The sequence below is a fragment of the Vicugna pacos genome, chromosome 19, assembly GCF_048564905.1.
Source record: "Vicugna pacos chromosome 19, VicPac4, whole genome shotgun sequence".
Classification (NCBI taxonomy): domain Eukaryota; kingdom Metazoa; phylum Chordata; class Mammalia; order Artiodactyla; family Camelidae; genus Vicugna; species Vicugna pacos.
In genome coordinates, this window is record NC_133005.1 from 27,716,812 (window position 1) to 27,733,115 (window position 16,304).

General features: G+C 40.0%; 1 protein-coding gene across 3 annotated transcripts in view; it reads left to right on the top strand.

The window, feature by feature from the left end:
* The window catches only part of RPN2 (ribophorin II), a 50,322-nt gene that overhangs the window by 23,775 nt on the left and 10,243 nt on the right, over nt 1-16,304 (top strand). For all 3 annotated transcript variants that reach the window (XR_012061714.1, XM_015237832.3, XM_006202564.4), the window contains exons 9-12: nt 436-541; nt 10,984-11,075; nt 12,782-12,896; nt 15,186-15,380. Coding sequence is in view for 2 of the 3 variants with exons in the window: in XM_015237832.3 (XP_015093318.1) it covers nt 436-541; nt 10,984-11,075; nt 12,782-12,896; nt 15,186-15,380 (508 nt within the window). In the remaining variant the exon portion in view is untranslated. The remainder of the gene's footprint in view (nt 1-435; nt 542-10,983; nt 11,076-12,781; nt 12,897-15,185; nt 15,381-16,304) is intronic.

The following is a 16,304-nucleotide window of genomic DNA, read 5'->3' on the forward strand; positions in this document are numbered from 1 at the left end:
TAATTCACAAAGCACACAAAGTAGAAATAATACAGAAAATTACCTACAATTGTACTACTCTACACCAATTTGAACATTTCTATTCTTTTTTTTTAACATAATTGGTATCACACTGTAGACTTACCTGTTTTGCATTTAATTGTGGAAGGCTTACCCAAAGGAGGTGGGATTTTTAGGAGCTGAGAGTGGGGAGAAAATGATAAAGAAGATTTTGGAGACTTGAAGGAAGAGGTCATTTTAGATCATTTTGAAGTTTGCCCCTCATTATAATCTGTGATTGAGCAGGAGGTGGCCCAAGGTGAGTGGTAAGTGGAAAAGTGAAGTGGTGTAGCCCTGAACTGTCTCATGGAATGCCTCACTTTGTAGCCTGTAACTTAGTTACATTCATGACTTTCCTGTGTGAGTTCTTGCTAACTCTGTTGTCATTCTTCACAGGGATGTTTTTGAGCTCAACTTCGTGAATGTCAAGTTTTCCAGTGGTTATTATGACTTCTCTGTCAAAGTAGAAGGTGACAGCCGTTACATTGCAAATACTGTAGAGGTTAGTGCTTTTCTTATCATCCCCATTGCCATGTTAATATACCCAAGGAAATGACCAAATAGGCACACAGCATTAACCATCTGGGATACTGACTTCACTTACAACCAAGTTAATGTGACTATGTTAAGAGAGTAGTTGGTTTGAGCTATGCTGTTTGACAGGCTTAGCCAAGAACTTGAATGTAGCGAGTTTTCTTTTATTTGTAAGTTATTCATTTGCCATTAAAATTAACATTGCTATTTTACACAAACTTTGAAAAGTAGAAAAAATAAAAACCACCCATAATTCCACTGAGGTATAAATATTCTTAAGATGCTTTCTGTGGTTGGCCTTGATAGATTTAGAAAAGTGCTTGATGCTAGTTAGGGGACCAGAAGCATCAAGTGACCTATAGCACCAGTGAGGCTATCTGGGTAAAGTACAAAAGAAAATTGGCAATCTATCATAATGGACTGTGTTTCAGATGTGTAGCTGACTCTAGTTGTGTTGAAGATCCAAGTGGTTTTCAGGATGGAAAGCTGTGCCTCATTTATCTGATGCTTTGTGGGAATGAGATAATTCACATTAGTGGTTTTCCCGTCTAATTGAAGTTTACCCCTTCAGTCACTGTGGTTTTCATTTTAACCTTTTTGGGTAGAAGTTTATTTAAGATGAATTACACTTTCTTAAACAATGGGATATGATTTAACCTCTTCTTGTTTTGGCTTAGGATCATCAGTATGAAGCCTTTATTGAATGCCTATGACGTGAGAATTACAGTTCTGTGTGCTTCTGCTTATTTTATTCTTACAGCAACCCTAGCAGATGTGTGGAGTTCTCTTCATTTCATAGATGAGGCTCGGAGGGGTAGAGTAACTTGTCTGAGATCATCCGGCCTATCTGTGCTTGGGTGGATCCCCTGCACAACACCAGTTTAGTCAGCGTGCCCTGGGAACACTGAGCTTGCTTAGAGGCTGCAGAGCTGCGTGCGGCTCCAGCCGCTGGCCTTTTATAATGTTACTTTCTCCTTTCGGCTGTCATTTCTCAATATTTCTGCCACCGTGTCTTTGTTCCATCTACCTGACCACCCTGTCGTGCATTTTGTTGGGTCAGGGGAACTTGAAGTGGTACTGTGCCTTTCCTGAATAATTAAATACATGCTATTTGTGACAGCTGTTGTCTTCACTATCCAGATGTCATTTTCCACTCACTTTTCTTTTTTAACAGAGCTTTTTCATTTTGAAATAATTTAAATCTTAAGTTACAAAAATAGTGTGAAGAATTCCTATATACCCTTCACCCAGCTTTTCCCTAATGTTAACATCTCATATAACTCTGATACAACTATCAATACGAGCCAATTAACAGTGATACAATATGATTAACTAATCTATATAGACTTAATTCAGATTCCACTAATTATCTTCCTGATGTCGCTTTTCTGGTCTAGGATTCAACCTGGGGATTGCATATTCCTTTAGTTGTCACGCGCCTTTAGCCTCCTCCAGTTCAGAATAGTTTGTCTTTTGTGAGCTTGATTCTTTTGAAGAGTACTGGCCAGTTAGTTTGTAGAATGTCCCTCACTTTGGATTTGTCTGATGTGTCCTCATAATTAAATTCAGGTTATGCATTTTTTTTTTTTTTTGCAAGAATACTCCAAAAGTGATGCTCTGCCCTTCTCAGTGCATCCTGTTAGGAAGTAAATGATGTTGATACGTCTCATTGCTAGTGATGTTAACCTCGGTCACTTGGTTAAGGTGGTGTCTGCTAGGTTTTTCCATTGTAAAGTTGCTGTTCTTCTGCTTTGTAATTAAATGTCTGGGAGAGTAATGCTTTGAGACTCTGCAAATAACCCTGATGATCTTTCCTGCAAGAGTTGTTCATTTGCAAAAAAGGTGATTTTTCTCTTTTATTCCTTCTACATTTATTAATTGGAATTCTACTGTAAGAAAAAGCTGTCTCCCCCACCCCTTCATTTACTTATTCAATTATTTATAACACTTTGGACTGATGGATATTTATTTTACTCTATAGTTCATAATCCGCTATTGTGATCACTTTTTTCCCCTCATGTTATTCCAGATTTGGCCTTTGGAGAGCTCCTCAGGTTGGCTTCTATGACACTCTCTTTTAATGAAAAGACAAGGCAGCTAGAAGGTTTGACCTTTTCAAAAGCGGGGCATTATTTAACACAGGTATATTAAACACTTACATTTAAAGTTTGGCAGAAAGGAAGCTATTTTCTGGAACTCGAGTCTCTCTGCCTTTTCTCTACTTCATGTCTGACCTTTTTGGGCGGGAGACATCTGATCCTAGTCCATTTATTAACAAAAAATTTGGATAGAAACTATTGTAGTGTGTATCTTGAATCTTTAAAATCTAGATTCTTTCCGTTTTAGTTTCTTGCATTAAGAGGCCTTATTTGCAACTCAACACCTTGAATGGCAAACTTTGATTTTAGGTTTGCTTTTTGTTTGTTTGTTTGTTTTGCGTGAAACCTCTTTCCTTCTACCTGTACAATCTTAATAACAACATGTCCAGTTTAAGTGCCTTACCCAACATCACAGCCATTCTTAACCTCTTCCTTCCTTTCCATTTCTGACTTCTGGTCAGTCACCAAGTCCTGTTGATTCCGTCTTTGAATGTCCTTTGCATGAGTCCTTTGTTCTCTGGTCCCAGTTTTCCCACTTGGATGGTTCTCAAGTAGGTAGGTAGGTGGTCTCTAACTAGCTTCATTGTCTTCAGTCTCTGCCCCTTCCATTTAGTTTTCCATAAGCACCACTAGCAAGATAAAATCACATTATTCCTCTGGTTAAATATTTCTTTGTTCCCCTCTTGACTATGAGTGAGGTTGAGACTCCTTTTTGTGGCCTTAGATGGTCCTCTATAAGGCACGTGCACATCCTTCATTGTGGGTGCATCCCCATCCCCTCAGCTCTAGCTGCTCTTAACTGCATCCTGGTCCTCACATACACTATACATGCACATGCCTTTGGACTTCTTCTCTTGTTTCTTCCATGGGGAATGTTCTTCTCCTCCTTTGTTGAACTATTCATCCTGAAGGTCTAGTTCAAATGTGACTCCTTCATCTGTGCTCCCATAGAGTTTTATTTTTATTTTTTTAGTGTAGAATGGAGAATAATACAATGATTATCATATACCCACCAGCCACTCAGCTCCCTCAAACTCTAACATTTTGCTATTTTTTTTCCTTTATTTTATTTTAGTAAGAAATAAAACCCTATAGATTGGATGTAAACTCTGTATGTTCCTCGAACACTTTTTCTTCCCTCTTTCCCCAGATTTGAGGTTTATTGTTCTAATGTCAGCTTTTATATTTCTGCTACATATGTACTTTTAAACATATATTACATTGAGTTGCATCTTCTCAAAATATATACACTATGTTATACTGTATGTAGCCTCTTGCAATTTGCTTGTTTTCACTCAATATTAATTTTATGACAGCCATATTTATGCATGTAGAACTAGAGCTATATGCATAAATATGAATAATTTTTCATAACATTGTCTTCCTTTTAGGAATGAATCAGATTTATTCATTTTCCTATTGTTGGACATTTAGATTTTCTCTATTGTAAAAAGTGGTGCTGTGAACATTCTAGTACATATTTCCTTATGCACATTTTCTTTATGTAGAATGAAGTTACAGGGTTGTAGGGTGTGCTCATCTTCTAGCTTTATTAGGTATTGCCAAATTGCTCTTTTCTTCATATTCTTACCAGTATTTGGTATTAAGAGTTTTGATTATCTACTGGATGAATACTAAATGGTATCTTCTAGTGTTAATGTTTTTCTTTGGTTACTAGTGAGATCGAGCATCTCTTCTTGTGTTTATTGGCCATTTAGGTTTCTTTTGTGAATTGTGGACCTTTTGTCTTTTTCTTTTGGTTTGTTAGTCTTTTTATTATAGATTTTTAGGAACCATATGTTTTCTGGATCCTTAGTTATAAGCATCAGGTAGCGTCCCTCGGTGTTGCTGTTTTGATGCACGGAAATGAATGTCAGTGAAGCCTAATTTTAAAGTCTTTTTTTCCCTAGATTGTTTGTACTTTTTGTGTCTTCTTTAAAAAAGCCTACGCTGCTCCAGGATCAAAAAGATATTCTCTAATATTTTCTTCCAACAGTTTTTAAGTTTTTTTCCCCTTATATTGAGGGCTTCAGGCTACTTGATTTATTTTTGTTGCTATAGTGTTTTGCACCCTGTCTATAATTGCTCTTATTGCATTGTATTACCGTTGTTTGCTTGTACGTATTGCTCTTTCATTGGGCTGAGAGCTCGCTATGGGTGGAGGCCAAGTCTCATTTTTTCAATGCTTAGTTTCCATCTCAGACCACTTAAAAGAAGAAAAGGATGAAGTGGTCTAAAGATGTTTGCCCACATTCCAAGGCCCTTAGAATTATGGTAATTCATCTTTTAGAGTAAGCCTTTTACCCTACACAAAGTAGCTTTTTTTCTTTTCAAATAACAGCTTTACTGAGGATATATGTAATTCACATACCATGAAATTAGCCATTAAAAGTATACAATTCAGCGTCTTTAGTGTATTCACAGAATTGTACAACCATCACCACTATCTAATTCCAGAGCATTTTTTTCCTTTGATTTTCTTATTGAAGTGTAGTTGATTTATAATGTTGGTTGCAGGTGTACAGCAAAGTGATTCAGTTATACATATACATAGAATATACATACACGTATACATATAGATATATTTTTCAGATTCTTTTCCATTATCCAGAGCATTTTTATCACCCCAAAAGGCAACCCTGTGTCTATTTGTAGACAGCCTTTATTCTGTGGAATTTATCTTTCCAGTTCTGCCAACTGCTAATCTACTTTTTGTTTCTATGATTTGCCTATTTGGAACATTTCATATAACTAGAATCATCCAATATGTAGCCTTTTGTATTTTTTACTTAGCATAATATTTTTAAGGTTTATTCATGTTGTAGCATTTATTAGTACTTTATTCATTTGTATGGCTGAATAATTTAGTGTTCTGTTGTGTGGACATACCACATGTTGTTTATCCATTCATCAGTTGATGGACATTTGGGGTATTTTCACCTTTTGGCTGTTGTAAATAATACTGCTATGAACATTCATGTACAAGTTTTTGTTTGAACACCTGTTTTCAGTTCTTTGAGGTTTATGCCTAGGAATGGAATTGTTGGATCATATGGTAACTGTGTTTAACTTTGTGAGGAACTGACAAACTTGATTGTCAAAGAAGCTGCACCATTTCACATTCCCACCAGCAATGTATGAGGATTCCGATTCCTCTGCATCCTTATCAAGTCTTGTTGTTATCTGTCTCTTTCACTTAGTCCATCCTAATGGGTGTGAAGTGGTACCTCATTGTGATTTTGATTTGCATTCCTCTGATAGCCAATGATGTGGATCATCTTTTTAATATGCTAGTTGGTCATTTATGTATCTTCTTTGCAGAAATGTCTATCCAGATCTTTTCCCTATCAAAAATATTTTATTTGTGTTTTTCTTTCTTCCTTTCCAAACTGTATACTTTTTATTTCCTTATTACATTATTTGTCTTTATATATTCTTGAGTTATGAGACTTCTATGTGTATTCTGGATACAAATTCTTTATCAGATACATACTTTACAGATATTTCCTCACAGTCTATAGGTGGTCTTTTCCCTTTCTTGATGTTGTCTTTTGAAACGCAAAAGGTTTTAATTTTGAGAAAGTCCAGTTTCTTTATTTTTCTTTCATTGATTGTGATTTGTGTTGTAGCTAATAAACTATTGCCTAATCTGAGATCATGAAAATTTACTCCTATGTTTTCTTATAAGAGTTGTATAGTTTTCGCTCTGACATTTAAGTTTCTGATCCATTTTGAGTTAATTATTGTATGTGGTGTGAGGTAGGGGTCCATCTTCCTTCCTTTACATATAGATGTGCAGTTGTCCCAGCACCATTCGTTGAAAAGACTGTTCCTTCCCTATTGAGCTGTCTTGGCATCCTTGTCAAAAATTAGTTGACCATAAATATAAAGTTAATTTCTAGACTTGCAGTTCTATTCAATTAACCTGTATTTGTGTATTTATATCAGTACTGTGCTGTCTTGATTACCATAACAGCTTGGCTTTTTGTAACATCAAATCTGGTGTTTGCACAAGTGTTTCTGTGGTCATTGGAAAAACTAAATAAGTACAAAATAGCAGAGATGGCTCATAGCTATTACTCATACAATGATAAGAAGCCCCCATTGAGGCCATTGCTGTCCTTTTCCTTTCCGGTGATGGAATAAGCATTAAAAATCTCCTGTATTCCTCTTCAATGTGTTAAGCTTTATGTATGCATGCGTGTGTGTATTTGTGCACATGCGTGCTCTGACCTCTGTCACATACGCAACTTTACTTTGTCATTTCAGTAATAGTCACACTTGGGGCCTCTGAGTGGGTCAGCAGGTCCTGTTTACTCTTCTGAGAGATGCTTGACATTGGTCAGAGTGCATTAACGGTGGTTTGGTGTGGAAGGCCTGTAATAGCACTCATTGACATTGGACTTGCTGTCAGGGGAAGCATGGGTTTTAGAAGCTGTTATTAGCATTAATTGCCCCTAATGCACCATCATTTTTGACAATGATGAGCTAAACAGGGAGGTTATTACTCTCAGCAGAAAGACTGCATTTCCTGGCATTAAAATGTTTTTTGAGGTATATGTGCAGGCAAAGGAAGGAGTAGCTGATTCACTGTAAAGCAGACTTAGCTGCATTTAAAGTAGCTAAACAAGTCCCTTTCCTATTATAAAAACTAATCCTGCAGTGTTAGTTTGAAGGAAGAAGCAGCTAACCAACAGGGATCCTACTCTGAACTTTTTACATCAATGCTTTGAAAAAAATTACGATGATTTTATTTCTCAATTTGCTTTAAGAGAGTAGCATAAAAATGCTTTTCTTTTAAATGTTTCCAGAGACCCATTTGTAGTAAGATTTTAGGAGCAGAAGGACTTGTTTTCAACTGTTTCCTATTCAAGAACAGCCCTACAGTGTTTCTGTGCAACAAAGAAAGCTGTAACTTAGGGGGCCTTTTAAAATAAGGGCTGAGAGCAAACCCCAAATGACTTGAGTTGACTGCAATTTGCCCTTTCGTCATGTCTGTACCATGAATGCTTATAATGAACAAAACACACAGTTGAATCTTGTTTAGCAGGCCTTGGTGACCATGGTCTTGGTAAAACTTTATAGTTAGGATTCTAAGTAAAAACAGGCAAGTCAATGGCTTCCTTACCACTATAATTAGGATACGTTGAGGAGCCTTACACAAGTCTTTAAACATGTTTGTGTTTATCCATCTGTTGAATGAGCGAGTGATTGTTTTTTAAATCCTACTTATTGGATGGTACTTTTTAATACAGAAATGTTTATAAAGAAGAAAATATATGGTACACAATCTCATTGCTCAGATAATGCCTATTTTTAAAAAATTGGAACAAAATAATAGACATGGTTAAAAAAGAATTCAAAGTACAAAGAGGTATATAATAAAATATAAGAGCCTTCTCTCATCCCTTCAGTCTAGTCTCTGCTTAGAGGAATCCATTATTAACAGTTAACTGTATGTGCTTTGAAAAGAAAGGATGCATGCGTCATTGAATGTATGCACATCTTTTCTTATTTACACAAAAGGGATCATTCTATAAACATTAGTATTCTTAGCTTTTGTCACAGAGTAGAGGCTCCCAGCTTTCCCCTCAGGGGTCTATTCAGTTTGATGGCCTCCTCTGTGCCCCCAGTGCTTCCCTGCCATAATTCACACAGTTGCCTGGACTCATTGACAGGCGATGTTAAATACAATTTTGCCAATAGTTGGCTCTGTGTTCAAAAGTAGGAGGTAGTATCTCCGTATCTGTCCATAGACACCTACTTTGTTCTTTTTAATTGCTCCACTGTAATTCAAAGTGTATGTATATATACCATTGTTTATTTAACCAATCTCCTGTTTATGGACATTTAGGTGGGATGATGATTTTAAGATCACATTTACAATTTAAGTGAGGGAGTCCTTAAGGGAATGAGTCACAAAGTGAAGAGTGAATTATCTAGTTAATGTTGATGAAGATTCCAGAGTAATTACCTATGAAAACAGTCTATTTTTATAGCATGGAGTATCACTAAGCTCCTACCTCTCCTGAAACTGGAGGACTGCCTCAGCCTTCCTGCTGCACATTTCTCACTCACCCACCAAGGGCTGCCCCAGGCCCACTCGGGTCACAGTTCCCTCTGCTGTGCTTCTGTAGCACTTTGTTCATCCCTTCATTGAAGCAGCAGCCTCATCTGTTACAGTTTAGCTTTGCCTTTATGTTTCCCTTTAGGACAGGAAGTACACCTTGCCATGTCTGTGTACCCCTGCACCTAGTGCTCCAGATGCTCTGAGGGAACATAGGGGAGTGGTTTCTCAGTGGGGTGTCTTGCTAAAAGTCTTGCTAATCAAAGCTCTTTGGCAACTTCTTGGCTTGAGCCTTCCACTTCAGTTTTTCTTCAATAGAAGTGCTGTCAGTGCCTCTCTGGCTTGAGCTTTGTATAGCAAAACTGGCTCTGGTTTTGAGCCCTGTTTGAGTTATGAAGCTGTTTGCTCAGCAAAGAGCCCAAAGAGCGAAAGAAGAGGATCCCAGCTCTCTCCTTGGTGGTTTTTTTAACTGGAAGGCCATCTGTCCTCCCACCCCCAACCCCTAAAAGTAATTCACTCAGTTGCCTAGATTCAGTGACAAGCTATGATGCTAAATTTAATTCTGCCAATAGGTGGCTGTGTATTCAAAAGTAGGAGGTAATAATATCCTTATAGCCCCGGAAATCTTTTACATTTAGGTTTTTTTTTTCTTTTTCGTTTTAGCAACAGAACACCCCTATTCAACCTGATAATTGAGGCTCTTGTCACAAAATAGTTATTATGGAGGCTGTTAAAAGGAATTACTTGATAGCTATCTTTATCCCCTTTTAATTTTTCTTTTTTGCCCTTGATTTGAGGCTGTCAAACCTTGATAGTACATTTTAGAAATATGCTGAAGCTGTCCTTCAATTATTTGCCCACCTTCTATCTCTATTCCTTGATCCTGACTTGGACTATAAACCAATAGATTTGACAAGGATCTCCTTAAGCATTAGATTCAAGGTTATCAAATATTTGGAATTCTCACAGATATGTTTAAATTTTAAAAGTGCCTTGGGATTGCATAATTTCCATTTTCAAACTTAGATTTTTAAAAAAAAATTTCCTCTGAGTAGATTTTTAGCGTGTTTTCTATCTCTTTTGGAATTTTACATTTATTTTAATCTAATTTTTGAAAATTCTTATCTACTGGCATTGGCTAGCTCCTCTTTGTGAAAGTGTTATAAGGAACGTATAGAATTTTTAAACACTGTTAAGAGTCAAAAGGGACAGACAGCTTTATGCTTGTAACAAACTCCAAATCTCAGTGGCTTAAAACAAGAAGTTTCTTTTTTGCCCACACGAGATATCTTTAATGTGTCAGCTGGGGGCTATGTTTCGTGTGGTCCTCACTCTAGGACCCCAGGCTGAGTAGCAAGCCTCTGCACACCGCCTACCTATGTCCACGTCAGAGGAAAACAGAATCACATATTGACTCTTAAGATTCCACTTGGAAGTCATACACTTCTGCTCACATTTCACTGGCCAGAACAAGTCACGTGGCCACACCTGATTCCAGGAGGGCAGGGAAATACAATTCTGTCCCATGCTCAGAATGAAAAGCAGAAGTACTTGGTGAACCGTGCAGATGACTGCCATAGCTTCTTAGATCTTCATGGGCCAACTTACAGTACTGCTTGGCACAAAGTAAGTGTTGGCTGGGAAAGTGGACAGCAGAGTGCCTAAGAACACGGACTCTGTCAGGACGCCTGATCTTGAACGCTGGCTCTGTCTTACCGGCTATCTGAACTTGAGCAAATGGCTTCATCTCTCTAATCTTTAATTTCCTCTTCTGAAATAGCACTACTTTACAGAGTTACTGTAAGGATAAAATGAGATCATCGTTATAAAGTCAATGTCTTTCACGTAGTAAACACTCAATAAACATTAGCTGTCGTTAGAACTGAGTACTTGATTTAAATTGTTTGAAGGTTACTGCATAAGGGTTTTTCACCTTATTTATTTTAAAGTACACAGGAAAAGATCTACTTTCTTTTCTTGTCTTTCTTTTTTTTTTTAATAATATACATCTAAAGCCAAAGAAAGGAACAAGGAATAATAATCAAGGAGTTACTTTTAGGCCTCAGGATGGGAGAGGTAGATGTACTACCTGGCTGGATCAGTTTACTAAGATCATTGAAGACTCCTGTCCTGGGGTTTTTTTCATCCCTTTACTCATCAGTAAGAGAAAAATTTGGATATGTACGTTAATTCCTGGCATATTTACCAGTTAACTTGATGATTTTCTTCTGTGTTTCACTATAGCTCAGAGTCAAGATTTCCACTGAAGTTGGCATCACAAATGTCGACCTTTCCACTGTGGATAAGGATCAGAGCATTGCACCCAAAACCACAAGGTACATGGGATGCCTCCTGGGCACAAGGAGAGCCCAGGCTTGAGCTGAGAGGACCAGGCTTCGGCACTGAGCCCCTCCATATGTCATTTCTGTGTCAGCAGTGATCAGCTTGTACTCCAAATTAAGGAGGTGGCCATTCCGCTGGCACTACATCAGGGGTGCTGCTTGGCATCCAAGCAAATCTGGGGGTTGTCTGTATCAGTGGTCAGCCCCTGAGCAAACTGTTTATTAACAGTCCACGACGAGATGAAGAACTTACCTCAGTGTAAGTCTGCGTCAGCCAGCTGTGTCATCAAGCACAACATTTAGTTCAGACAACAGTTTTTTAAAAAACAAGACTTTCTCAATGAAGGAAGCAATGCATTAACTTACATTCATCTCTTTAACTTCACAGTCTTGAACTTGCTTTTTATTGGCCTCACGGCAACTCTCTTTGGTCCACAGTGGGTCTGAAATTGGTTGGAAGTCTCACAGGTCCTTAGAAGTGAGTTGGCAGATACCCAGAACTAGGGCTGTGATTCCTTTTCATGTCCACAGAAGGCATTACTAGTCAGTCACAGCACTGTTCCTGCTGAACTCAGAATCTTTTTTAACACAACCTTCTAGGTAACCATTAGCAATTGATCAGAGTTGGGCCAGAACACTGTATGAAGCCCATTTCTCAGGCCTCTCCCACATTCTTATTGGATGGGTGGAGAGGGTGCCCATCTAGACTACTGGGTATAGTTCAGACCCCAGTTTTACTCAGTGAGGGTAGCTGTAGAGGCCAAAGAAATAGGGGAACCCTCAAGGCTATTTTGAAGATGTAATGTTAGCCAGAGACTAGGAGCCAAGCATTCCCTCCTTTTAAGTTGTGTGAAAGGGCTAGGTTTTCTGCCTCTGGCTCGGATATTTTTATAGTGACATTGGAAATGAGAGCACTGTTGAGAATCCACTGAAATAACTAACGTCTGTGAGAGTGCTTTGCAAAGTTTAGTGCTCTGTAGAGACGAAGAGTTGTTATTACTCATAAGTAAATGAAAAGCCTAAGCATGACATATGGCCGGTTGTGAGCCCTGTAACCATTTGGCTTGTTTTATCCCCTGGCCACCTTCACCTTAAATCCCAGGAGATAGCTGTGAAAAGAACAGTTTTCTCGGCAAGTCTGCTTTTTGAGAAAATGACTTTTTAAAGCTCAGTTTCAGGCAGAAAAATAAATTGAAACAGTGTCCAGGAAAAATAAAATACAGCATTAAAAAAAGAAAAAGCTGTAAGTACCCTTCTTTCCTTTGCATCTCCTCCTCCCTCATCGCCTGACCTCGCTCACAGATGCTGCCAATATCGATCATGTGATTTTTTTGTCCTCCGTGTGATTTTGCCAGCCCAGCTCGCCAGTCCACCTGTGAGCCTGCAGGGGCACACGTGAACCCCACCGGTGTCGATACCCTTAGGTCCTTGCAGTGAAAGCCTGGAGCGACTGCACATAGCGTTTTCCCTAGACCCTGATGAAAGTTCATGCTGTGGTTTTCTCAGTCCTGGCTCTATCAGTCCAGTTTGCTTCAGGCCACAGACAGTTCTCCACTCTGCCCACAACAGAAAAGTGTTACAATTGGGAGATAACGGTTGGGAGAGGGAGGGCCAGGCGGTGAAGTGATGTTTGTATTCCCTCTCTTCTCAGAGAGCCGCAGATCCTCTCTGAAGACTTATTATATAAATGTCTCTTTCAGGGTGACCTACCCAGCCAAGGCCAAGGGCACATTCATCGCAGATAGCCACCAGAACTTTGCTTTGTTCTTCCAGCTGGTAGACGTGAACACTGGTGCTGAACTCACCCCTCACCAGGTCAGGAAAAAGCCCAGACAGTTCTCTTGGCCTGAAATATTGACGTACCCGATTGTTGTTAATATGGTTTATAACACTGACTGGAGACAGTCCCGAATTCCTGCTTTCACATCTTCACTCTAAACCCTGACGGTCTACCAGGTTCTCCCATGTGACACTCCTGCCGCCTCTCGTACTGGTTATAACGCTGAGCCTGGAATACACTCTTGTTTTTAAGAGATTAGCTGGTATTGAAAAGATATATTTAAGGCCGATTAGCACTTAATTGAGGCTTTTTTCTTTCTGACTAAAAAAACATATATTGAAATAATTTTGAAAAAAGGAAAACCCAGGCAGTGAGCCCAAAGTATATTTTTGTTCTGGCCGAAGCAGATTTTTCTATTTGTAGGAATCTGAAAAACAGCACTTTTTAACTTGTGCCTACTTTGTATTATGAAAGCAGTAGGCTTCATGTTTGTTTTTCATATATAAAAAAATGATGATGATTATTCAGAAGATTTTTCAAACCATGTCGTCTCCCCGGAAAATCTGATACGGCCCCTTATCCTCTCAGACACCTCCTCTCCTACCCCTGTTACCCGACTTGATTGAGGATGACTGCTCTGATCCCCGCCCTGTCCGCAGTTGTATCGTGAAGGGAAATTCAGATAAACACTTTGAATGTGGAAAGACGGGAGAGACCCTGGGACCTAGTGGCCTTGGTTTGGGTCTCTGCAGACATGCTTTAGTAAGAGCTAGCAGAATTGCATCCATGCCCAGAGGCAGCTTCAGAGCAGACCGTTGAGGTGGATGGATTTGCTTTCTGTTTCTTACAGCTGCTGCTGCTCACTTGTGCCCAGGCCCAGAGCAGCTGCCCTAGCTCCATAGCCCAGCCCTTGTCTCTTCTCTCTCCCCCTAACACCTGAGCTCCAGAGAGCTTGGTCAGGACGCTTAGCCACGACTAACTCTTCAGCCCCTTAGCATTTCCCAGCAGTTTGCCAGCCAAACAGCACAGCGGAAGAAAGAGTGAAAAGAGAAGTGATTACAAGACTAAATTGGTGGGATTAGGGGTAGGGCCCTGAGAGTTAGTGAGGAAGTTTAACTTTAACTGAATACTTGTCTCATCCAAGATTCTGTTTTAGAAACTGTGGCTTACAGACCTCCCAGGTAGAGGTGGCATTTTGCAGATGAGCCTGGCGGCTGCCTGCACTTGACTGTGACAGGAGGAAGATCAGGCATCCAGGTTCCTAAATCCCATTATTGGCCAGCACTGCTGTAGTCAGGATGCTTCACATCTCTGAGCCTCTTTCCCTAAATACTTTGATGGTTGTTCTTTGTTGCCCAGGTGTAGAGTAACAAATGAGATTTATATTTTTTCTGGATCCAGTGCTAGCTGTCTGACTGTGGCAACTCTTTTAATCCTCGTGCCTTGTGATCTGTAAAATGGAACCAATCTACCTGCTTTATTGAATTCTTTATTTTGAAACACTCCAGAGAAAAGCTAAGTGGGTATTAAGTTTTGCTGCGGTTCTAATGTGCAGAAACCTTAGTTTCTTATGCCACTGGGAGGGTAAGGCGATTAGACTTGTATCATCGTATTGATGAATGTTTGTCAACCGACTCGTATATAGCAGGTCCTGCGAGAAATGCTTTGCATACATTATTGAGACTCTTCACACAGATACACCACATCTGTAGAAGTTTTATCTTCCTATCTCGAAGATGACGAAATCAAGGCCCAAGGAGGTTAAGTAACCTGCTCAGCTAATAAGTAGTGGAACCAAATCTGTCTTCGAGTCTAGGCTCTCTTTCTGACACTAGGCTGCTCTCCTCGGTGAGAACTCTGCCTACTATCAGTCCCCAAGCCTCCTCTCCTAAGTCTTTAGCTGGAGGCACTAGGAAATTGAAAATGGGCCTCTTACAGTTCCACCTCATTTCCCTTCTTTTCACCCTCTGGTGAAGAAGTTAATTGGGCAGCAAAGTGGCCAAAAGGCTGGCAGGAAGAAGAAATCACAGCAACAGCAAAGGGCTTAAATCATCCACAAACTGGGCACTTGGCCTACAAGTCACTGAGAATTGGCTGGACCCCTAAGTTAAATTTCTTATACTAGTGAGAAGTTATCTCTGGTCTTTGGGCTGGTTAGCAGGGTGGGCTGGCCATTCCTCCTGCTTTCTCGGGCAGGCCTGGCAGGTCCCAGAGCTCCCACTCGGACGAAGGAACTGACAGTCTGCTGCCTTGTTGATTTCATGCTGGGCCCGGAGGGAGTTTTGAAATGATCAGATGAAGGGTTGTGTTATTGTTCCATCCAGACATTTGTCCGACTCCATAACCAGAAGACTGGCCAGGAAGTGGTGTTTGTTGCAGAGCCGGACAGCAAGAATGTATACAAGTTTGAACTGGACACCTCCGAGAGAAAGATCGAATTTGACTCTGCATCCGGCACCTACACTCTCTACTTGATCATCGGAGATGCTACTTTGAAGAACCCAATCCTTTGGAATGTGGTACGTGCCTACATATACCCTGACCCAGGCCAGAGTGGCTGTGCCGTTGTCAGACACAGACGGCTCCTTTCCACGGGGTGGGCTCCCTCCCCTAGCCTCGCCCTGACACCCAGGGGGCAGTAAGTACACATTGTGAGGTGAGGAGCTGTGTGCTGTCCCCATTGGTAGTCTTAGGGGTGTGTGCATGGCCTGGCATGTAGTAGGGGCTTAATTAAACAGTGACTGAGTGAAGTGAGTGAATGAAGTATAAATTTGCCCTTGTGGGTTCTAGCAAATTTCTATAAAAGTTGTATTAGAAGGAGGTTTTCATATTATAGCAAAGCACTATGGGGGAATACATAGATTAAAAGATAAAGGCTCTGGTCTTCGGGATATGGTATAGCCTCACAGGGTGGGCGGGTAGGGAGCTAAGATTTGAATTTTGATAATAATACAGGATGGTGGGGGATAGTGATACGTAGGGTGTACAAAATGCTAATAAACTAATAACCAACATTTGCATGGTGTGTTATCCTTTAAATAGTGCTTTTTACTTACGTAATTCACCTTTGATTGATGTGATGAGAGAAAGCTTCTTGAAGGACATGGCATTTGAACTAGGGGTTGTAGAATCGCAGGTGTTTATGAGAATAATATCTGGGAGGCTGTGGGGTGATCACAGGGTAGAGGGGGCTCCAGAAAAGCTTGAGGTGCTTTCAGGGAGACATGCATGAGTGAGTCCATTTTGCTGGAGCACCTGAGTCTGGTCGAGAGCTGTTGGTATTGAGGTTGGAAAGGTGGCAGAGGCCAAATTGTAGGTCTTGAATGGTGGTTGGCTGCCTGTGCCGGACAAAGGGGCAGCTGCATTTTCTTATGTTGTATTCAAAGCTTCTTTTCTTCCCTTGGACTTTGGGCTGCTTTTTGTATGCAAGCACATTTTCATTT